The sequence below is a fragment of the Dipodomys merriami genome, unplaced genomic scaffold (assembly GCF_024711535.1).
Source record: "Dipodomys merriami isolate MVZ:Mamm:240054 unplaced genomic scaffold, mDipMer1.0.p SCAF_4, whole genome shotgun sequence".
NCBI lineage: Eukaryota > Metazoa > Chordata > Mammalia > Rodentia > Heteromyidae > Dipodomys > Dipodomys merriami.
The window spans coordinates 25,650,377-25,674,859 of record NW_027205603.1 but is presented as its reverse complement, the minus strand read 5'-3'; the positions used below and the strand labels follow the sequence as shown (position 1 = coordinate 25,674,859).

The 24,483-nt window shown below is 33.9% G+C and overlaps 1 protein-coding gene across 6 annotated transcripts in view; it reads right to left on the bottom strand.

Moving 5' to 3' along the window:
* Positions 1 to 24,483, bottom strand: part of Sntg1 (syntrophin gamma 1) — an 807,695-nt gene that overhangs the window by 4,570 nt on the left and 778,642 nt on the right. For all 6 annotated transcript variants that reach the window (XM_069990696.1, XM_069990699.1, XM_069990700.1 and 3 more), the window contains one exon: positions 15,938 to 16,048. In XM_069990696.1, coding sequence (XP_069846797.1) covers positions 15,938 to 16,048 — 111 coding nt within the window. The remainder of the gene's footprint in view (positions 1 to 15,937; positions 16,049 to 24,483) is intronic.

Sequence of the window (24,483 nt, the reverse complement as noted above, 5' to 3'; positions counted from 1 at the left end):
CCAGGACCATGAACTTCCATTTATGCTTTCTACCATAGTTAGAAGGACAGAAATTTACCAAGGTACCAAGTTCACCATTGATTGTATCCAGTATTGGTTAAAAGTATTTTGCCTGGGCCGACCTTGAGAGAGAGAGGTCAACCTCTCTGTCTCTATCTCTCAAATAACAAGAATGATAACAAGCATGAGCTATCAGCACACTTCATTGTTATTAATGAGCAATAAGTTGCTTATAAACTAAAAGGTTTAGTCTTGCCTAAACTCACCCTGAAAATTCTCCATTTACTGTAGTGCACTGTATGCAGCCAGTTTGTCTTAATTATCTTACACAGAATAATTATGGTGTAAAAGCATTTTAACAAATTTACCAGATATGAAAAATGCCAGACATTTTTGGAAAATTCAAGATTTTTCTGTGCATTATTGAAAATAAAACAATAATGAAAACATTGAATTCATTCTTGGAAAGAAAAATATTTCTTGATAAGAAAAAATAAGCTGTTACAATTGATCAAAATACTCTAACAATCATTTTTTCTCAAAATATATATATGTATTTTTTGTCGATTGTGGGATTGTGCTCTTCAGCTCAAAGCGAGCGCTCTACCACCTGAGTCACAACACCACTTCCAGTTTTCTAGTGGCTTATTGGAGATAAGTCTCACAGAATTTTCTGCCTGGGCTGGCTTTGAACTGTGATCCTCAGATCTCAGACTCTTGAGATTACAGGATTACAGGTGAGAGCCACTGGCACCCGTCTCAAAAATATTTTAAAAATTCAATATTATATTTTGATTGCAGAAATGATCAAATGCCTCAAAATTAAGATTAAGGTTACCAATTTTTCTTGCCTACCTTGTTAATTATCTGTCAATAAAAAGTATTGATTGGGACGTTAACACTTTTACATCTTTATTTGGGAAGAGAGTGGTGGTAATAATGCCAGGTAATTACAAAGGACAGCAGTAGACAGAGTTGAATTCAGATTTTGCCTTTGATTTCAATGTCAGCTCATCCACAATATCATGTCTTAAAAAAACAAAATTTTAAGTAGAACACAGTCTCTAAGATTCAGTAGAAAAATCACTCACTATACTAATAGCATAATATTAAACTGCATAAAAATGCCATCAATATTTGCTAATATTGATATGATGGTGAGTTAACATTATCTGGTAAATATTATTTAATAATACCAGTAAAATTGATTAAGCACATGTGTAAAATGAGAAAATTGAAAATCTGAATAATGACATAGAAACTTTAGAAAACAAATAGAAGACATAAAAGAGCTAATGGAGGGCTGGGAAGGTCGCTCAGTGGTAGATTGCTTGCCTTGCATGCATGAGGCCCTGAGTTTGACTCCTCAACACTATATAAGAAGAAAAAGCTGGAAGTGGTGCTGTGGCTCAAATGGTAGAGCACTACCCTTGAGCTGAAGAGCTGAGGGAAAGCACTCAGGCCCAAGGTTCAAGCCTCATGACCAAAAAAAAAAAAAAAAAAAAAAAAAAAGCAAATGGAATCTTGAACTTCCTGGATCAACAGGAAAAGGCAAGGATCACAGGAGAAAAAAAATCAGTGAACTCGATAAAAGAACAGTGAAAATAAACACACAATATGAAAGATTTTAAGAAATGAAAAAAGAAATGACCATCAGTATACTGTGACATGAAAATATTATATAAAAGTTATGTCATCAGAGTTCAAAAGGAGAAGAATATTGAAGAACTAAAAAATATAAAAAAGATACAATAACTGAAAATTTGGCAATGTTAGAAGAAGTGTAACTTTTGAGTAGAATTCAAGATAAACTCAAAAAGATTCTTCACAAGACACAGCAGATTTAAATTTCTCAAAACTAAAGCCAGCAAGAAATCATGATAACAGCAAGAAAGAAAACCTTACCTGTAGATCACAATTCAAAGACAGAAATTCTCATCAGAAATCAAAAAGCCAGAAGCAAGTGACACAATTTTCAACTGCTAAAAGAACAGAACTCTACACTGAATCCTATGTACAACAAAATATTGCTTAAGACATTCTGGAATATAGAAGTCCTAACCTGAATAAAATAACTCAAAAAGGGAGCCAGTTTCAGGTATCTCATACTTGTAATCCTAATTAGTTGTTAGATTTAGGGATTGGCAATCAAAGTCAGCCTGGGCAGGAATATGACACTCTTATTTTCATTTAATTAGCAAAAATATGGGAAGTAGAAATGTGGCTCAAAAAGTAGAGTTCTGCCATTGATCAAAAAAGCAGAGGAATATCAAGAAGCAACTCTATTTGAACTATCTTTTAAAAACATAAAATAACTGGGAATAAACCTAACCAAGGAAACAAAAGGCCTTTATAGCAAAAACGATTTCATGCAGTCCCAATCAAACTTACAATGATGTTCTTTACTGAGACAGAGAAAGCAATCCAAAAATTCATATGGAACAACAGAAACCCTGAATAGCTAAACAGTTCTATGCAAAAAAAAAGCAATGTTGATGGTATCACAATCACAATGGTATCACAGACCTCAAACTACTACAGAGCTATAACAAAAACAGCTTAGTATTAACTCAAAAATAGACCCCAAGACAGAAGCAGACAAGGAAATCCAGAAATCAAACCATATACTTAAAGTTACCTAATATTTAATAGGGAGCCAAAGTTATAGATTGGGAAAAAAGATAGCTCTTGCAATAATTGGGAAAACTGGGCATCCATATTAAAAAAAAAAACTAAAATTGGATCCCTGTTTGCTACCATGAACTAATATCAACTCAAAGTGGATCAAATACCTCAATGTCAGACCTGAAACTTTGAAATTACTGCAAGAGGGAGAAGGAAAAACTCTAGAACTTATAGGCATAGGCAGAAACCTTTTGAAATAATTCCTAAAAGCAGATAGGAGAGAGACTTGACAAATAGGATTACCTCCAAATAAATGTATGAGTTGGTGTCTCACATCTGTAATCCTAGCTATACCAGAGACTGAGATCTAAGTATCACAGTTCAAAGCCAGCTCAGGCAAGAAAGTCTGTGAGATTCTTATTTGCAATTAGCCATCAGTAAACCAGAAGTAGTGCTGTGGCTCACAGTGGTAGAGCATTAGCCTCGAGTGAAAACGTTTAGTGACAGTGTCTAGGCCTTGAGATCAAGCCCCATAGCTGACTTAGAAAAAGAAAAAAAAAGTTTTTCAAAGGAAAGTTACTAAACCAAAATTGTCTCATTCCAAACAAATCTCCAAAAGGAAACTGACATATCTAATGTGTAAAACACATCTTATGACTCAATGGCTCTTCATACCTCCTAATGAATGACATTTTATCCAAGGCAATCATGAATCTATGCATCTGTAGGCAGAAACTTTTTGCAAAGAGTCACAGGAGCACAGTAGATAGAAGAGAGACATGAAAAAAGTGGGACTATATCAAAATAAAAAGTTTCTGCACAGCAAAGGACATAGTTACTAAACTCTAAAGACAGCCAACAGAAAATGAGATCATTATCAGTAATATACCTAACAAAGGTCTAATATCCAAAATATACAAAGAGCTCAAGAAGTTAACTCCTCCCAAAGTAAATAAATTAATCACTAAATGGGTATAGGAATTAAGGGGAGACATCAGAAGAAGAGGTAAGAATGACAAAGAAACATGTGAGGAAATGCTCAATATCCCTGTCCATAAAGGAAATGCAAATAAAAAACAACTCTGAGATTCCATTATATCCCAGATAAATTGGCCTGCAACACGAATTCAAACAGCAACAAATGGTAGTGGGGACGTGTTGGTGGAAATGTAAACTAGTATAACCACTCTGGACAGCAGGCTAGAGATTCCTCAAAAAATCTAATCATATGTCTTCCTTGTAACCAAACCATACCGCTTCTATCCAGAACAAGCCAGGATATCATAAAGACACTTGTACATTCATGGTCATTACTGTACTATTCACAATAGCCAAGTCCTGAAAATAACTCAGGTGCTCTACAATTGATGATTGGATAAAAAAATATGGTACTTCAACACAATCGAATTTTACATAGCCATTAGAAAGAACAATAGTACATCATTTTCAGGGAAATCATGTTAGGTAAGGTAAGCACACATATTGAAAATAAAGTATGCAATTTCTAGGTAGGGATGGGAGGGAAAACCTGGGAGCGAGACAAGAAAGGTATGGCATTGTCCAAAAAGAAATGTACTAATTACCTGAGTTATAAAAACTTAACCTCTCTGTATATCACCTATATGATAACAAAAAATAACAAAAACATAGCTCAGGGACAGTACCCAGGTCCTAAGTTCAAGCCCAAGGACTGACACAAAAAGTAAAATAAAAAGAGAGAAAGAAAAAAATACAAAGAACCTTGGAACATTAGGAAGAAAAAAGTAATGTATTCAAAGAGAAATGCACTCATTACATAACTTTTGTAACTGTAACCCCTCTGTACATCATGTTTACAATAAAAATTTAAATTTTAAATAAAAAAGAAAAAAGTAATGCAATAGATAGAAAGATAAGCATAAGTCCTCTTTTGTTTTTGAGTTTTCTAAATAATATTTCAGTATTGAAAAAGTTATATTATCTGGTGTACATTTCAATGTATGTAGAGAAATTTTTAAATGTTCTCTGTAAGATAATATGAAATGTTACGTATAACATTCAATAAGTATATTCAGAAACATGCACATATATTTAGAAATATGTAAACATTACATCCATATATTAAAATATATTGCATATTATACATACTATAAAATGTAAAATAAAATTGACAAAGGGACTTCAAATAAACTTTCTTAACTAAAATTGATCTGATAAACTAGAATGTAGAATGTAACAATATATTATTTTTCTATTTTATTTGTGTGTGTACATACATACATGTAAGTACATATATGTTTATTTTACTTATGTAAAGTGCAATTCCTAAAAAAAATATATGTCGAGGTATATGTACAATTATAGATAAAACAACACTGGAGGAGAGTTTATTTTCTGCAAGTTTTTTAACGTCTTGCTATATACTCAAGGCTGGGTACAAATGAAATGTCCTCCTAACTTAGCCTCCTGATTGCTATGGTTGCAAATATCTGTGATAATTCTGGCTTAAATCTTAAAATGTTCAGGAAATTCACTAACTGCATTGAAAAAAAAGAAAAAATGAAATAAGGACAAAAGAATAAAAATAGAGCGGCATACATAAGTCTTAATATATGTGTAATGACATTAAATGGTTCATGTCCCACAATATCAAAGATTACAGAATAAATTTTAAAATATGACTTACATATGTTTGACCTATAAGATAAATGTAGTTATGCTACTCTTTTAAAAGCAGTAATTATACAATATATAAATCATTTTCTTCAAGGAATAAGTGATTCATTTTAGATCAACTAGACTTTGGAGCAAGAAAATCAAGCACAAAGGGAGAAGTTATGCACTGACAAATATTATTCAACAATGAACACAAAGTTTACTGCAGAAAGTGAGAACAAAACCTGAGAGTTTAGTATCCCTTTAGTTTTCACAAGCAGAAAACCAGCAAGAATATAATTAAGACATACCATGAGCCATTCATACCTAGTTGAATTTACAGACCTTTGACTAACAGAATCAGATTACATGTTATCTTCAAGTTTCTATGAGAAATATATCACAAGAGACAATTTCCTATGGTATAAAACAAAACTCAATAAATGGAAAATAAATAGAATCATTGGAAGTATGTTCTTCGACCATAATGAAAATTTTAAAACAAAGAAAATAAAAATATCGTAACACTTAGAAATGAAACAACAGAATTTAAATAAACTGTGAAGTAAATGGTCTCAAAATAAATTTCAAGTCCCAAATGAACTGAACTGAAAATAAAAATGTGAAACTGCCAAGATGCAAAATGGGCTAATTATTTCATTCTAAATATATTTATCTTTTTAAAATAACTTAGTTTTAGTTACTGAGCTCCATGAAAGGGGTTTCTTTGTGGTATTTCCATAGATACATACAGTAGATTTGATGAAATTATTCTACTCTATTATACTTAGCCTACTCTCACCTTTTCTTTCCTTTTTTTTCAGACAGAATTTAGTGTTTCATTATGTTGTACTTATACACACACAGGCACACACACATATTAAAAAAAATATGTGCCTATGTGCATACTATATAATTTGTCATGTTCACCCAGCATCTTCTCTTTACCTACTTTTCCCTTCCATAGATTATTCCACCAGAAAGTTCCTCTTTCATGCTCATGCCCCATTATTACTATAATTATTGTTATCATTATTATTTTATGTCTAGATTATGCATATGAATGAAAGAATGTAGTATTTGTCTTTTTGAGCTTAGCTTATTTTGTTCAAGGTGATGCTCTTCCTTTCTATCCATTTTTCTGCAAAAAACATTCAATGTTATTCTTCTTCTTGACTGAATCATGCTCTGTAGTGTATGTATACCACATTTTCTTCATTCATTCATCAGTTGTAGGGTAACTAGTCTGATTCTATAGATGAGCTATTATGAGTAGTGCTGAAATAAAAATGAATGTGTGGATGACCCTATTGTATATAGATTTACACTTCTTTGGATTTTTAGTTTCTGGGTGGTTTTTTTTTTTTTTTAATTTTTCGAGAAACATCCATACTAATGTTCATAGTGGTGGAACTTATTTTAATGAAAAGTAGTATATGAGTGACCTTTTTTGTTGTTGTTATTAGTTGTAGGGCTTGAACTCAGGGACAGTGCCCAGGCCCAGAGTTCAAGCCCCATGACCACCACCAACAACAACAAAAAACACCAAAAACAAAAACAACTCTTTGTACTTGAGTAGATTTAAAATCTGATAATTAATGAAAAGTGGGTAAGGTTCATAGAATTGTACTGTGTTATTTCTTACAAATACCTATAAATCTACATAATTATCTAGAGTCAGGAAGTCTGCCTCATTCTTATAATTTTTAGTTCCTAGGGAGAAAGAGACAGACGGATACAGATTCCAGACCAACCCAGACAACATTAGCATGTCCTTATCGCAAAGAACAGGATGGTTGTCGTGATACACACCTGTATTTAGGAAACTGTTACAGGATTTTCGGCTTGGGGTGGCCCAGGACCATATATAAGAATTGACAAAAGCAGGAAAAAAAAAACTAATATTATCTGAAAATATAAAGCTTAATATAAAACTAAGCATTCTCAATTATATCACATGATTTTATTTGTTTTTAGTGTTTGTTTTGCTAATCTTTGCTTTCTAATTGGAAAGTTACGTTTACTTTTAATATAAGTCTAAAAAGGGCAAATATGCCAATACTTGCTCTTTTTACTCTTTCCATAGATAGATAGATAGATAGATAGATAGATACACATATATGCATTTTTTGTTGTTTTGAGGCAAGGTCACAATACATAGCCCAGTTTATCTTTAAAATGCCTCATGCTAGTCTCCCAAGTGCTGGTTCAGGAATCCAAGTCACAATGGTGGAATTTTATGTGTATCTTAAGTATTTTTATATCCCTTAATTTCTCCAGTACTATTTCCAATTTTGTGTGTACATATTTTTTGGAGTAAATATTGTTTCTTTTTGTGTATTTATTTTATGCTAGTCCTGGGCTTGACCCCAGGGCCTGGACACTATCGTTGAGATTTATGTTGAAGGCTAGTACTCTATCACTTGAACCACAATTCCACTTTCAGCTTTTTGGTGGTGAGTTAGAGACAAGAGTTTCCTAGACTTTCCTAACCAGGTGGGTGTCAAATCACATTCCTCACATGTTAGCCTCCTGAGTAGCAAGGATTACAAAGCCTGTACCAACCGCTCCCATCTTGGGGTGTACAAATCTTTAGTTCTTTTATGTAGATTATTGTAAGTTATTTTTGGAAATATTCTTAAAATACTAATATGATCTTAGACCAACAACTACATTTCTATAATATTCATGAATTTTTTTCCTGTGTCCTTCCATACTGTTCTCATTCTCTGTGATAATATTGTCATATATATTACATCTTATTATCTTACCAACCTAATGGAAGTTTTAATCATTTTTTCTTACATTTATCCTTTCATTTAATTAGGAAAATAACATACAAGTATAATAGATTTATATTATCACATATATTTATCTTTATCTTTAGTTTTCTTTAACAGTGATCTTACTACACTAAATGGGTTTATCACTTACTATCCTTTCATTTTATTCTGAATCTTTCTTGTAGTGTAAGTTTATTAATAACAGTTCTCTATTTTTCTAATGAAGTAATGATATAATTTCTTACTAGTTTTTGATTTGTTTGTTTTTTTGTGCCAATGCTGGGGCTTGAACTCAAGGCCCAGGCACGCTCCTTAAACATTTTTGCTCAAATTTAGAGCACTACCACTTGAGCCATGGCTCCACTTCTGGATTTTGGGTGGTTAGTTAGAGAGAAGAGACTTGAGGACTTTCCTGCTAGGGCTGGTTTTGAACTGTGATCCTCATATCTCAGCCTCCTGAGTAGGTAGAATTACCCAGGTTAACCACCATCACACAACTCATACTAGTTTTTAAAAGGAGCATCTAAGCTGGGTATGGTTGGCCCACATCTTTCATCTTAGCTATTCAGGAAGTTAAAACCTGCAATACTGAGGTTGAAAGCCAGCCCAGCAAAAACGTCCACAAAACTCAGTTGCTACAACTCAGCAAAAAGCAGAGCCAGAGACCTGGCTCAAGTTATAGAGCACCAATTATGAGCAAGCTCCACAAACTCAACTCTCTGAGTTCAAGCCATGGTACCAGCATGCTTGTAGAACAAGAATCTATTACTGGACTAGCATTGTCTCAGAATGGAATTCTGCCTTCTGCTTCCATGCTGCATCTGGAGGATAAGTAACTGTTTTCCCCCAGATAATGATCCCTTCAAAGTATTTTCTTTCTTGTGAATTTCTGGAACAATTCTGTAAGGTTTCTTTTTTTTTTTTTTTCAGAATAATCACAGCAGTCCTTGATAGTTTCACTTATTGTTTACCTGAATATTTGGAAAATATTTTTCTAAATAACATTCGGCTTGGATGAATTTTCTACAGGTGTCTGTATATTTTGTGGCGTTCCTTTAGATCGTTGGAAATTTAAAACAAGTATGCAGAAGTCTCCTCTTACTTCTTTCACAGTCTCAGATGAGCCAGACTGTTTTCCTGATCCTGAACCTATCTTGTCTGTTTGTCTTCCTCAGACCTCAGGAATACATGGAAGCTTCCCAAAGTTGCGTAGGAAATCTCACTCCTCCAAACTTTGAGTGTTGCCCCCTCAAGCTTCTTATTTGCTATAGCTAACATTGTCACCTCAGGTAGCTGTAGTTTTAAATCACTTCTGATAGCTGCTTTCAGGAAATACCTAGCATTATGGCTTTTCCCACTGAGCCAGGTCAAGTGATGGCTAGTTGTGCACACAAACTTTACCAGGAAACTTTCAGATAGGTGACATCACTAATGTCCAGTTTGGGAGATAAGCTTTCTGATATGCTCCAAGCCTACTTTGCATTCACTGGGCTCTGGGGACTGGATTTCCGAGCAACCATGCTTATTAGCAAATGTGTTTTGAAGGCATCAGTGGAACACTTCAGAGGAGTACAGAGCTAAATGAATTTGAAATGTTTATCTACTTTTAATAAATGTGCTTCAGTTATTCAAAATACCTAATTCTTAGAATTCTGGGAAAATACTGATAATGTGTTTTCTCATTGCATTTCAACAAGAATTAAAATTTCAGAAGTCCTCAATGTGCCATTCTAAAAGCCTAACATATATTTACTTTTTATTAAGAGCTATAAATTCCAGGTTTTGCAAAATGTATGAATGAGTAAATGGTGATTATTGATAAAAGGGACCAGACTACATGGAGTCATGGAAGCAGTCCTCAATACATGCCTATTTTGAAAACTTAAATACCAATTTAAATTGTGTAGTCTTCTATGAAAAAGAATGTTCTAGACTATTGTTATCAATGAGTAGATTAAATTTACTTTCTAAGAAATCTCAGAATCTAGAACCTCCCAGTTTCAAAGCTATTCTAAGACTAAGATGCTACCCTGTCCAGATGCTGCCTTTACTGTATACATATCCCTAACCCTAACCCAGTTTAAAAAATGTTCTATTATTTATTTATATATATATATTTGTGTGTATATGTATATATATATATATATATATATAACTATGTTTGTGATATAAAGAGGGGTTACAATTGTATAAATTAGGTAATGAGTACATTTCTTTTTGGACACTATCACTCCTTCCCTGCTATCTCCGCAGCTGAGTTTTAAATAAAGTTGTATATAGAAGCTGATGTGTGAGTTCCCCCTCCCCACACATATTCCTATCCATATTACTTTGATTTTTTTTTGTTTTTGGTCATAATTTCTTATCATCATTTTCAGTTTATGCTGAAGCAGCACATGACCTTGATTTATATATTCATATTTAAGTAGGTGACTGTCCTCATTTCTGTCCTCCGTAGTTGGAAAAGCTGGGCTTTGGATAGTTTGTGGTAAAATTAAGCATGTCTCTAAGGTTTAGAAAGCCTTTCATTTCAGCAAGAGCCTGAGATTGTGAACAGCAGGATGGACAGGGAGCCAATCCTTCATTTATGATGCAGAGAGAGACCCTAGATCCCAAATACGCGCCTGGCTTTGAGAATATTAAACTGCCTCATTTTGAGGCTTCCCAGGCCAAACAAAGCTTCATTTGCATTCCTATCCGCCTCTTTCAAGACACAAATATGACCACATTCTGAAGTCTTTAGTGAGGGTTTTAGACATACATTTATTAAACATCCATTGTGTTTGGTATTTATTTCTATGGCCTATCCACAGACTATTTATTTTCTAGATAAGCTCTTTAAGGTAGGTACTTTTACCCATAATTTATGATGAGAAAAATGAAGATTCATAGAGATTAGCTGAATTGGCATTTTTGCAAGTCGTGTCTCAATTTCTGACTTGAGTGTTACTAATGTTTATTGTACTTGATAAAGCTTCTTATAAGCAGCACAGAGTACCAGAGGTAGTGACTGGGGGCTGGGACAAATATGGAAGAAAGCACCTAAAGCCAAATTTATTTTTAAACACTTGACTTCATTATTCTACTTAATAGAAATTTCCTTTTAATTTTCACATCTTATTCCATTCTGTCTTTCAGAGATCAAATATAGCAAATTGTAATAAGTATACTTTATGTACTAGCACAGGAAATTCCTGTAGGGAGAATTGTGTAGTCTTTTAGAATAGAGCCTGTTTTGAAATCAGACAATTTCTGGCAAAGTTAATAAAAATATTATTTATGGAAAGATACATATATGTTCAGATAAATATATATTATTGGAACTAACAAAGAAAAAGATGCTTACCTCAAAAATTAGTTTTTAATCACTGTGAGAAATCTAGAAATCTTAGATATATTACGTATATATTAACATTATATATATAATCATCACATACATGGGGGGGCTCCTTCAATTCCTGATGGCAATAAAATGAGCTTGTCAAAACAAGCAAACCAGCAAACAAAAACCTATATAATTTCCTATGGTTTCTATAGGGAACCATTCCTCTGTTCTACCAGAGAATTTACAAGAAGTTTAATGAGGCCTTGGAAAACAGATGGCAAATGTATTAAGTTTGTGTGTAATGAAGTGAGAATTTATGAGTTCCTGCTTTCAAGGAAAATATGTATAACCTGTTTCTATGTAATAACTTTAGTCTTACAAGGCTCAAAACAACAGCAAAAATCAAAGCAAATATTTGTTTTACTACTATGTAAACCCACATAACTTTCTTATATATTTTTGATGTGTTCTCACAATCAAAGAGTTAAACACTACTCCACACTTCTAATTTTGTTATGTGAGTAATTACAGCAATACAAGTAATTACAAACTTCCAAGAAACCATATTTTTGTTACATATACTCTGATTATAAAATATTTGTTTTCAGAAAAATCTACCTATTTATCTATCTACCTACTTGTGCTTTGTTGAAAGTTCTATACTTTTTATTCCGTAATACAAGAATTGAATTTGCTCATTTTCAAAAGAAAAAAAAATTATTCTGGCCTCCAAATTTAATCACCTTTTAGGATCTATAGTCACTTTATCTTTTTTTTTTTTAATACTTTGATGAGAGAAGTTTTTCTCCTAAGTGCATATGACCATATAAAATGAAGCTTATCAAAATGAACTCCAAGAAATGGAGACAAGAGGCTTTTATAATGTACTGTTTGGAGTTCTTTCTTTTTTTATTCCTTTTGGTTTATGCCCTTTGTCACTGTTTTTTTTAATTTCTTCATCCTTTGTCTTGTGTATGCTTGGCTGATTTTCAAGAAGGAAGAAGAATCACAGAAATGATGGGACAAAGGGTGAGCCAAGGCAACAGTGATACTCATTAGACACTACATTGGAAATGAACTTTACACCATTGAGGAGAGGGCAGTTGGGCAGGAGGTGGGGAGTGTGAGAGAAAATGAGGGAACGCGTAACACTGTTCAAAAAGAAATGTACTCCTTACTTATTTAGCTGTAACACCTCTGTACACCACCTTTACAATAAAATAAATAAAATAATAAAAAACATAAACAAGAAAAATATTTCTTCATTTATTATTAATTTATTTCCACATGGTTTTAATTTATTATAAACAAACACGATTTCAAAAATACATGCTTCTATGGTGTCAACGTCCCTCTGTTGAAATCTAATTTCTATTGTAATATTGGGAATCTCTTTGATATATGGACTTAACAAGTGATGAGCTCCTTAGGGTGCTGCCCTCAAGATGAGATCAGCTTCATATCTGAAGTGGCTTTGCTCTTAGAGCAAGCCCTCCCACCCAAAATATCCCCTCTCTGTTGTATCTGTCTCTGTCTCTGTCTCTCCATGTTCTTGCCCCTCTGTCTCCTGTTTGGTCTTATGACCTTCCATAATACAGAACTACAAAGAAAGCTGTCACCTGATGTCCATACCATTTTCTTGAACTTCTTGGCCTCCAAAACTGTGAGGCAGTAAGTATTTGCTTGCTCTGAATTGCCTAGTTTCATTCATAGCAATACAAACAGAATGGAAGAGAAACTGGATCACTTGTGCACTGCTATGAGTGGCGGGAGAGAACAATATAAAATATCATAGTCATTCTGTAATTTCTGTAATATGATTTGGTTATTTTTACTAAAGCAAAAACAAAAATAATAACAAAACCCCATACTCATCAATTTGCACTTCTGGGCAATTGTAAGAGACAAATAAAAACTTACATTCACATAAGAGTCTCCACATTATTACCTTTCTCTCACTTCTCAGATCATATGGTAGGCATTCACAAATTATAGTGATAAGGGTTATTTTTTAATGTTTGAAGTGTTCTAATTTTAATTCTCATATAATCTTTATGGTGCCAACAGTGGTTATAATCATACAAGGATGGGTATGGAACTGACAATTCTGATTGATCTGTGCTTTTCTTGTTAAACAGTCTCCATAGTTCTCTGGTACTTTCCCCTTTGAGCCACATCTCCAGTATAGCTTTTATCTTGTTATTTTGGGAATGAAGTTTTGCAGACTTTTCCACTTGGACTGGCTTTGAATTTTGATCAATCCACTCCACTGTCTTGAAAGCTAGGTTTATAGATATGAGTCATTGGTGCCCAGATAGCAACTACTAAGTCTGTTCTTTCTGCTGTTTCATAGTTGCTTTCTGTAAGTTTGTGAATTATATACACTAATTCTCTTCTTAAAAACTTATACTTGAAATTAAATAATGCTTAAGGTGTGAGAATAATGAAAATAAATAATATTTAGTAGCTGAAAGGAAATGAATAACTAAAAAGTCAAGTATATTTAGCTGTATAACTGCATATGTAAGACTACAGTAAGTTAAATCCTAAATATTGCAGTTAGTAGCCAGTGGATTAATTTATAATTTTTCTTTGTGTGTTAAGACTAAAGGCACCAGACAGGCCAGAGCCCAGTGGCTCATGCCTTTAAACCTACCTACTCAAGAGGTTGAGATCTGTGGGATCATAGTTCAAAACTAGCTTGCACAGAAAAGTACAAAGAGTTGGGCTAGAGGCTCAGTTCAAATGTTAGAACTTCAGCTGTGATTAAGAAATCTCAGAGAGAGACTTACAGTTCAATCCTTAAAATCAATATTTGTAATCAGCAGGTGGTGGCTAAGATATCCTATGAACAGAAGAATGTAGAACTGTTGCTATGAAAATGAATTCACCAGGATTAACATGAGTGCTGTACTTGAAAAATGGAAGTAATTTGAAGAGCAGTTGTGAGTGACTGGCACAAAATGAAAAGTTCACACTTGGTGCTGGGTGAAGAAACAAAGGAGGAAAAATAGAAGAAGGCGGCAGATGTCTCCATTTAGTAACCTGGCCATGTTGGTAATGGGAAATTGAAAACTAGGGGCCAGTTAAAAAGTCACCAAGATATTTTCTAAGCATGTGGATATACGTACTATCATGATAATGGCAAAATCAAGGTTTTGAAGAAACATGGGAGAAAAGAGCTAATGTAAGAGTACTATGCCCACAGTCCCTGTATAAACAACCTATGCAGAGTCCAGGAAGTGCAAGGAGAGGCAAGTCCAAAGACAAATAGAGAACCAAAATGGATATTCTAGAAGAATGCAAACAAAAAATGAAGGAGGAAAGTCAAAAGGAAAATGTTAACAGATACATAGACATAAGCAGGGTCACCTTGTTTAAAAAAAATAAAAAGAAGAAAGTCATGATCATAACATAGTTCAGGTTTACAAAAGACTATCTAGAATATACACATGACCAAGACTTGGATGGATGTAAATGCCAGGCAACGAATTTTTTTACACCTGGAATTAAATAGGCAAAAGAATATAACAGTTTAAATCTAATTCATAGTTGAAAAAACTTTATTGTGTCTGCATGTACACAGAAGCTTTCATTTTGATATCTGTTAACTTTGTTTTATTTTAGTAAAATGGGTAGTTGAACTCAGGGCCTTATGCTTGCTAGGCAAACAATCAACCACTTGAGCCACATCCCCAGCCCTTTATCAGATAGGGTCTTTTGCCTGACTTGCCTTGGTCCCAAGCCCCCTAATTCTGCTTTCCAAACTTGGCTTGTTTTCTGAGATATGCTCTTGCTAAATTTTTGCCTGGACTAGCCTCAAACTCTCATAATAGCTGGGATTATAGGCATGACACGTTGTATTGTACCTCCTGTTGATATTTATTATTTATTCTTTTTCTCCACACTGGGACATTTTATGATTTATTCTCACCATTGTTACTATACATTTTATAATAAATAATGTAAATAATTTAGATTTTGAATATTAAAATATATAAATATATATACTTATAACAACACAAGTAGTGTTTCTGATAAGTTAAAGACAACATGGTTACTATATTCTAGTATATTGAAAAATTGCATAAGGTAATGTAAAAATAATTCATTTAATGTATCTTTTACAATAGATCATTATAGCATAAAAACATATAATTATCAAAAATGATCTTAAAATAACTTGAATTTATACACATATTAAAGAGGGAATAAATAATAAAATAGGCACAGTTTTTTAAATATTTTAAATTATTATTTGGAATGCAAATTTAAGAGCCCAAATGATTCATTTATTTTCAAGATGTTATTTTAGTGTGGTACAAATTTAGTTCATAAGGAATTAAACTAAGAAATGCAATCAGTTATATGTAATTTATTTTAACTAATGTCTTTCAGTAAAAACTCATCATTAAAATTGCATAGTGAACTTATTGTGTTTGTCTCCATAGTATTTCAGGTAAACAGAGAATGTGAATATGTTCTTTTGGTTCCCCAAGTTTTTTCCTCTGCTTCTTAATGATATCAATTTAATTAGAGGTGAGTTAGATGATGGATTTCTTTTGTTTACCTTTGCTTCAATCTGTTTAGTATCTGGATTCTGGAACAAAAATTTGATTTTGCTCTTGCCATCATCTGAAGAGCCTTTAAGCTGAGAAAATTTATACCTCCAAAGTATAGCCTAAAAAGAAAAAGCAGAAACATACACAAGTCAATTTAATTAATATCAACATTAAATCTAAGAAACTGTTCTCTTTGAAATGATTATGCTATATTCCAGTATTAAATGATGAATTATAATACAGTGATTAACACTAATTAATATTCAACATATTCTTAAACATCTAAAAATAACTTAGCTACCTATGAAAATTACATATATGCACATAAAATTACATTCATATATATGTATACATACACACAAATATCATACATTTCAATGTATATGAAATATTTATCAATAAATGGTTTTCAATATCTTGAAATATTTGATTATGAAGTCATAGTACTTTTGGTTTTTTACCAATAAAAGTGAAGTGATTTGCATTGAAAAATTTGGAGCTTCCATTTAAAGCTCAAACTACTGACCTGTTGCTTTCTCCAGATTACATATTAGCTTGAATAAATCATTAACATAAGAATGTCTTTGGGGCTCTCATGAGTTTGAGCCAGTATGAGCATTCTAAAAGCTTTTTACACCAGGTGAGTATTATAATGCTCCTGAGGAAGAGGCTTTTTCTGGAATACAGTATCCTACAAATACAAATCTCCGCAGGGTTAAAAGCAATATAAATCTATTGTCTTTCTAACTGATCAAATCTGCAATTGGTGAAATTTTTAAATTATGATTTGTTAAGCTTTCTGTTTTATAAATCTCTTTGTCTGAGGTATGTGTGTGTGTGTGGAGGGGTGATGTTCAATCACTTCCATATTTGTAGTGGTTTTGTTTTAAATCATTATAACATTCATTCATTCAGGTCATTTATATATTAGGTACAAAGGCATTCAGCAAAATATGCTTTATGATGAATAATTTTTATAGATAATATAATTGAATTTGTTTAGGGCAACCCTAAGTCAATGGCTCTGATACAGTTGTGTAAAGGCAGGGTATATAATACCTTAACTTGTGATTTATAGAAGATGGGATTCTATCATATAGAATATTATCTATAATATAGAATATTCTATTTTTCTAAGAATGAAAGTTTATAATCATATTTGCACATGTGAGCATGTTCATGTTGCCTTCTAAGAGTAAGTTACAGTCAATCTTATGAAAATCAATTTAATTGTATCAATGAATCTTCAAAACTACATTTCATCAAGACTTAACTTTTCTCAGCAGATTCATCACAATGAAATTAACCCTAAGCAAAATTCATGATCCCCCATTTTATCTCAGCCTATAAGTCAGGGAAAACAGTTAATAAATTTAAAAAAGGATTTATTTATGGGAAAGTGAAAATGAATGAATGGGCATTGAACTATAATAAAAAAACCTCACAGAAAATATTCCTCTACACAAATTTTCTTCAAAATATCATATTTAGTTTGGTCATTCTGGATTGTTAAGTAGTAGACACTACAAATGGTCTCTATCTGGGTATTGTTATTTTAATGTTAGCAAGCAACAATGACTAACAGACACACAAGTTTTCAACTTTTACCAAGATGATGTGTTTTTTTTTTTCTCCCGTCTTGTCACAGGAGAAAAAGAAACTTGTGGGTAAGAAAACTGCATCTTTCTGATTTTAAATAACTATATACTTTGGCACTGTTCATAAAAGTGTAAGACTAAAACAAGATCAAAGTATAAGAATATGATGCTAATTTAGGTAAAGGGGGAATTCTGCAGCAGTTTAAATAGATGATATAAAAAGATAGAATTTATGTAATGCAGCATATATAACCAATGTCATTATTTAGTCCATGTAATCAAATAGTTCATGTGAGAGGGGAGGGTGCACAAGATAGAGTTCTAGTTCCCAGCTGACTTTCTACTTGCACTTACATATTACTTCCCATACATCATTTTTGTTGGAATCAGATCACTAGTAGACATGTCAGGAAAGATTACCTCCAGCTCATCTCCCTTGTGCCCACCAGCTGGCCCTCTTCACAAATACTTACAATTCCCTCATCCCTGCTACTCCCAATAATGAAATTGACTCTTGAAGGCATACAACCTGCCAAACTACAGCAAACTTTAAGACAAGGTAAGAGCGTGATCCAGACAATGTTGTCAAACTGTAGTAATGTCAGAATCACTCGTAAAGCCTAGTAAAATACAAATAGCTGGACCAGACTCCAATTTCTTTCATTTATTTACTTATTTTTGGGTGGCAGTTTTTTAAATTATTGATTCATTTTTTTCCAGCACTGGTGTTGAAATTTAGGGCCTCACCTTTGTTCAGCTTTTGTTCTCATGGATAGTTCTCTACCACTTTAGCCATACCCCTAGCCCTGCTTTTGACTTGTTATTTTAGAGAGAGTCAAACAGACTTGCCTGCCAAGCTGATCTTGAGCCACAATTCTTGAGATCTCCATCTTCTGAGAAGCTGAGATTACAGGCATAAATTATTAGCATCTGGACTAGATTTTATGATGAGGCCTGAAAATCTGTCTTCTTTATAAATTCCCTGTCTGCCAATTGCCAATTCCATCAGTACAGAGTTCATGCCCATAAACCAATCCTTGTTTTAAAAACTAAATTTCTCTCTCTCTCCTCTCTCTCTCTCTCTCTCTCTCTCTCTCTCTCTCTCTCTCTCTCTCTCTCTCTCTCTCTCTCTCTCTCTCTCTCTCTCACATACACACACACACACACACACAGAGTTACTTGCAGGTGTTGGAAATGAACTTCAAGAAAAGACTACAGATAGAGCTCCCTCATGACCCACCAATCCCACTTCTGGGCATTTTCCCAAATGATCACAGACAAGGTCATACTAAAGCTACCAGCACAATTATGTTTATTGCAACATTATACACCATAACTAAGATATGGAACCAACCCAGATGCCCTTCAGTATATGAATGGATCAAGAAAATGTGATCTATCTATCTATCTATCTATCTATCTATCTATCTATCTATCTATCTATCTATGAATTCTATGCTTCCATCAGAAAGGATGACACTGCCCCATTTGCCAGGAAATGGAAAGACTTGGAAAAAATCATAATAAGTGAAGTAAGCCAGACCCAAAGAAATATAGGTCCTATTGTTTCTCTCATTTCCAATAATTAGTATACATCCATTATCAGATAAGCAGAAAAGCTCAAAAGCTATGGACATATGACCATATAAGACGACACTGAGTGAAACAAACCTTAAGATATGGACACAGAAGTCTTTCTTTGTTGTTGTTGTTTTTAATGTACTATGTGATTTCTTTGTTTCTTTGATCTTCCCCCTATGGTATATCCCTGTTGGCACTGTACTTGATTTTGGTACCCTGAATCTTGTACATGCATTTATCTAATTTGGGGATTGGAGGGGGAATACCAAAACACTAAAACAAAAACATAGGATGACCCATGGCAACAATGACACTAGCAAGACACTATGTGGGAAATAAACTTTACAACTTCAGCGGGGGAGGAATGAGATAGGTGGGGAAGGTATAATGGGAGAACAGCAAAGGAAGGGGTAATGATGTTAGACAAGAAATATACTCATTACCTTACTAATGTAACTGTAACCCCTTTGTACAGCATCTTTACAATAAAATAAAAATCTTAAAAAAGATACACTGTGCTAGACAAAATGAAAGCAAGCGTTGAGGCATGCTCAAAGAAGAGTGCAAAACAGGTCTATGGTCATAAAAATATCTTTCCAGTAGCATCTTACTTAAGAAAGAGTCTACACATTAGTACATTGTAATGGTTCTAGTCAAAGTTTTCTGCTATCTTGTTCAGAAGACTCGTGTGGGGGGGTGCAGTGGGGTTTCTGTGTGTGTGTGTGTGTGTGTAAATGAGTTTATTGATAAAGACACAAGCTCAAGCTTTCCCCAAACTACTCCCTCCCCAAGAACCGATCCCAACAAGAACAGAAGAATGAGTATTCATATAATCTTTACCCACAATCCCAGCTCTCTCCAGAGTCCCAAGCTTCACAACACACACACACACACACACACACACACACACACACACACACACACACACACACACACACACACACACACACACACACACACACACACAGGAGTCCAGGCTTGGGTGAGTACAGATGGTCATGGAATCTCTGACTAGCAAGGTACTGGGTACCCTAAGGTATACTTAGGCAGAGAGGAAGGTGTTGGGCAAATTCCACCCTACCCACTATCCAGGCTGAGCTTAGACTAGACAGAGGTCCTTTATGTGAAGCAGTCTTCCCTAACCCTGCTCAGGGTGCAATGGGTGGCAGTCTTCCCATGGAGTAAACACATTATCACTTGACGCAGTTAGGTGGACTGAGAACAGAAGCTGTTAGCCACCACTGGTGGGGAGGCAGAGAGACATCTACTTCAGGGGTTGGGGGACATGTCCTGGCCCAACACCATGTGGAAGACTCATCAAAATTTTAGCATGGTAAACACACTTAGACTATTCTTGCTTGCTTGCTTGCTTGCTTGCTTGCTTGCTTGCTTGCTTGCTTGCTTGCTTGCTTGCTTGCTTGCTTGCTTGCTTGCTTGCTTGCTTGCTTGCTTGCTTGCTTTTTCTTTCTTTTTGTCCCTCGTGGGGCTTGAATTCGGGGCTTGGGTGCTATCCCTCAGCTCTTCAGCTCAAGACAAGCACTGAGCACTCTACCGCATGAACCACAGCGCCACTTCCAGTTGAGTTTCCTGCCCAGGCTGGCTTTGTACTGTGATCCTCAGATCTCAGCCTCCTGAGTAGTTAGGATTACAGGCATGAGCCACCATTGCTCGGCTTTATTCATTCTTTTAATTTTATTATAAAGGCGATGTACAAAGGGGTTACAATTACGTAAGTAAGATAATGAGTACATTTCTTTTTGAACAGTGTTACCTCCTCCTTCACTTAATCCTTCTTTTCCCCTGACCACCTCCTTCCCAAGTTGTAAAGTTCATTTCCAACAGTGTCTAGTAAGTATCACTGTTAAATTGGCACGTCCTTTGTCCCACTGTTTCTGTGATTCCTCTTCCCTTCCCCAAGTCAGATAAACTTATATACAAGACAAAGGGTACATAAATCAAAAACAGTGACAACATAGACTAAAACAAAGGAGGACAAAAAGAAACAAAGAAATAATTGCAAACAGTACACTAAAAAGTTTCCATTTCTTGGAGTTCATTTTGATAAGTATCATTTACATAGTTATTGAGCTATTGTGATTAGATAATATCCTAGACATATGCTAGTTATTACAAATGAGGGAAACCATGCAGCCTATGTTTCTTTGGGTCAAGCTTGCTTCACTTAATCTAATTTTTTCCAAGTCTTTCCATTCCTTTATGAATGGGCCAATGTCATTCTTTCTAATGGAAACATAAAATTGTGTATATACACCATATTCTCTTGATCCATTCATTTACTAAGGGGTGACCACCACAAGGAAATCAAATACTCCAGCAAGAGACTGAATAGAGACATTGGAGAAACACAAGGTCCCCCAAACAAATTGGATAATTTTATTATGTTTTTAATTAAAATCTTTTTCTTGTTTTTTTCTTTCCTTCATTGCTGTTCTGTTTAGTTCTAGATATACAGTCTATGGTGATTACTAGGCTTCTTTCTTATTTGTGTGCATACTTAATTCAGCCTATATTGCTGATTACTCAATTTTTTATTTCTCAATCAATCTTGGTATTTTTAATTTCAGTATTATTATTTTATGAATATATATTTTAAATTTTTTTTCTGTATTTTCTTTTCCTTTTCTATATTCCTCTATTCTTATTTGTTTCTCCCTGTATTTTTCATTATATCTCTTAATATTTTTAATGTAATTTAATTGTGTTGTATAGCTGTACATAGAGGTAACAGTTATATAAGTAAGGTAATGTGTACATTTCTTGGTGAACATTGTTACACCCCTCCCTCTTTTTTCTCGCACTATCCTTCCCTCTGACTGCCCCCATCCAAGTGGTAAAGTTCATTTCCAACCTAGTGTCTTGTGAGTATTGCTTATTGTTTTCTTTTAATTTTATTTTAACCTGTTTCCCTTTATCTCTGGTCCTTATCACCTTCTTCATTTTCTTTATTCCATTGATCCCTAAGTGCTTGTCTGTAAGTTGACTACATTTGTTTTCATTTTGATTGTGTTTACATGGCTCATCATGTTATCCCTTTGGTTTAGATTGTTTTATCACTCACAACAAATTTGTTCACTGGTTACAACTATATATAATCTCCACTCCTGAATCATAATACCCCTCTCCAAGAAAAGGAAAGGTAGATAGGGGAATGACTATCTGACTTTGAACCTCTAATGTATGTGCAGTTGCTGGGCTCTGGGTTGGTTGTTGACTTAAAATTGTGTTCATTCTTGATCTTTTAGGCTGGCAATAAAAGTGTGAGATTTTCATAATTCTGGATGGTGTTCCACAGTCCCCAGTCAGCCCCAAGGTGAAAAAAATACTCTATGTTCTGTTGCTATGTTATGCTTGTTGGTAGCTATACTAAATGCATTTTGGACTTATGACTTTTCAGTTAAAAGAATGTTTATCATAGTGTAATCTTACACCAAGTAAGGGAGCATCTGTACTATCTACAGTGTGATAAAATACTTGCCAAAAGTAGGAGCTACAAGAACAGCTGAGTCTATGTTACCACCAAGGAGGAATTCCAATAGTGAGCCTTATTGCTTGCTACATAATTTTTTCCACAGGCTTATAAGATTGTCTGATTAAAATGCATATTCCGATAATGCAACATCAGGTTAAGACAGCATATAGTCTATGTAAGAGGACAAACACAAACCATTTTTTTAAGTAAATGCAAACAAATTGAATGTGCTTGTCCCTGACGGGGCTCTACCAGTTGAGCCATGCCTCCAATCCACATCTTGAATGTATTTTTATACGTTTTTATAACATGCTCTTATTGTTGAATAAAGTGAGATAAAATTCAACTAACAAGTCTAAAGAGGAGAGAAATTTGTATTTGTTAGATGTATAGAAAAATAACAGAATCACATACAAGATTTGTTGTCAAGTCACCATGGCCTAGTATCACAGTGAGTGAACCGCCATTAATACTCATTAGCTAGACCTATCATTGATTCATCTCTCCTCAGTTTTAATCTAATGCCTTTTGATATTATATGATTACTTTCCATTTACTAAATAGGCATTCAATTCCTTGTCAGACTGTCCTGACAATTTTCACAAATATGTTCAGATAATGTTGCAGAATTGCTCCTATTAGAATTTAATCTATGTTTTTTTTCATGACTACTTGAACTAAAAATTTTGTTTAAACTAAGTAGGACACCACACATTTTGTCAATCCCTTTTAAGACATGTTGTATAGGGTATTGTGTTTATTAAGCCTGGTTAAATAATCTTAACACAACTGGAAATTTAAGATATTTGGCCATAAGGCTAGGTGAATAAAATATTACATATAAATAGTAAGAATAATATATATTATATAGTATCATATATAATGTATATAATATGCTATTACTCTAATTTGGCTATTGTAAATATTACTGTAATAAATATGGGTATTCAAGGGCAATTATTATATTCTGAGTATTCCTTTGGATATGTGCCCAAGTGGCAACTCTGGATTGTAAGGTAATTTTTTTTACCTTTTTTTTTCCCAGACATACCGTTTGAACTCAGGGCCTGAATGCTGTCCCTGAGCTACTTTGTATTCAAGGCTGGTGCTCTAATACTTGAGTGACACTGCCATTTCCAGCTTTTTCTGAGTAGTTTATTGGAGATAAAGTCACAGATATTCCTGCAATGGCCAGCTTTGAACTCAGAACTCAGAAGCCTAAGTAGCTAGGTTTACAGGTGTGAGCCACTGTCACCTGTCTTATTTTTAGTTTAATGAGGAAACTTCATACTGATTTTACACTAGTTGCACTAAGTAATCCTGTTCTTCTGGCATCCTTGCCTATAGTTTGGTTGTTTGTATTCTTCATGATGTCCATTCTGAAAGAAATTACATGAAATCGCAATGTAATTTTTGACTTGCATTTTCTTTATGACCAGGTATATTCAGAATTTCTTCATGAACTTATAAGCATCTTCTTCTAGAATTGTCTCTTCTATTTAATTGAAGTATTGATTCTTAGAGGGTTTCTTTTTTCACTCACTGTATCTTTTGTTTATTAATCCTTATATATGTTGTTGGCAATGATTTTCTCTCATTAGGCTGTCTCATAATGCTAGTGATTATTCCCTTTGATGTACAGAAGCTTTTCAATTTAAAGCAATCTCATTGTTCCCTGGTTGGTTAAATTTATCCACTCAAACTTTTAAATCTAATAAACATATCCTATAGTGCACTAGTATAAAATATCAACATACAAATCCTAGATTTTTTTGCTTTTCTGTATACTAACAATTAATAATAATTATATAATTCCTGAGTTATTGGAGATCTATTGAGGAAGTTACTGCTCATATCATTGTGTTCCATTGTTTTACCTATTCTC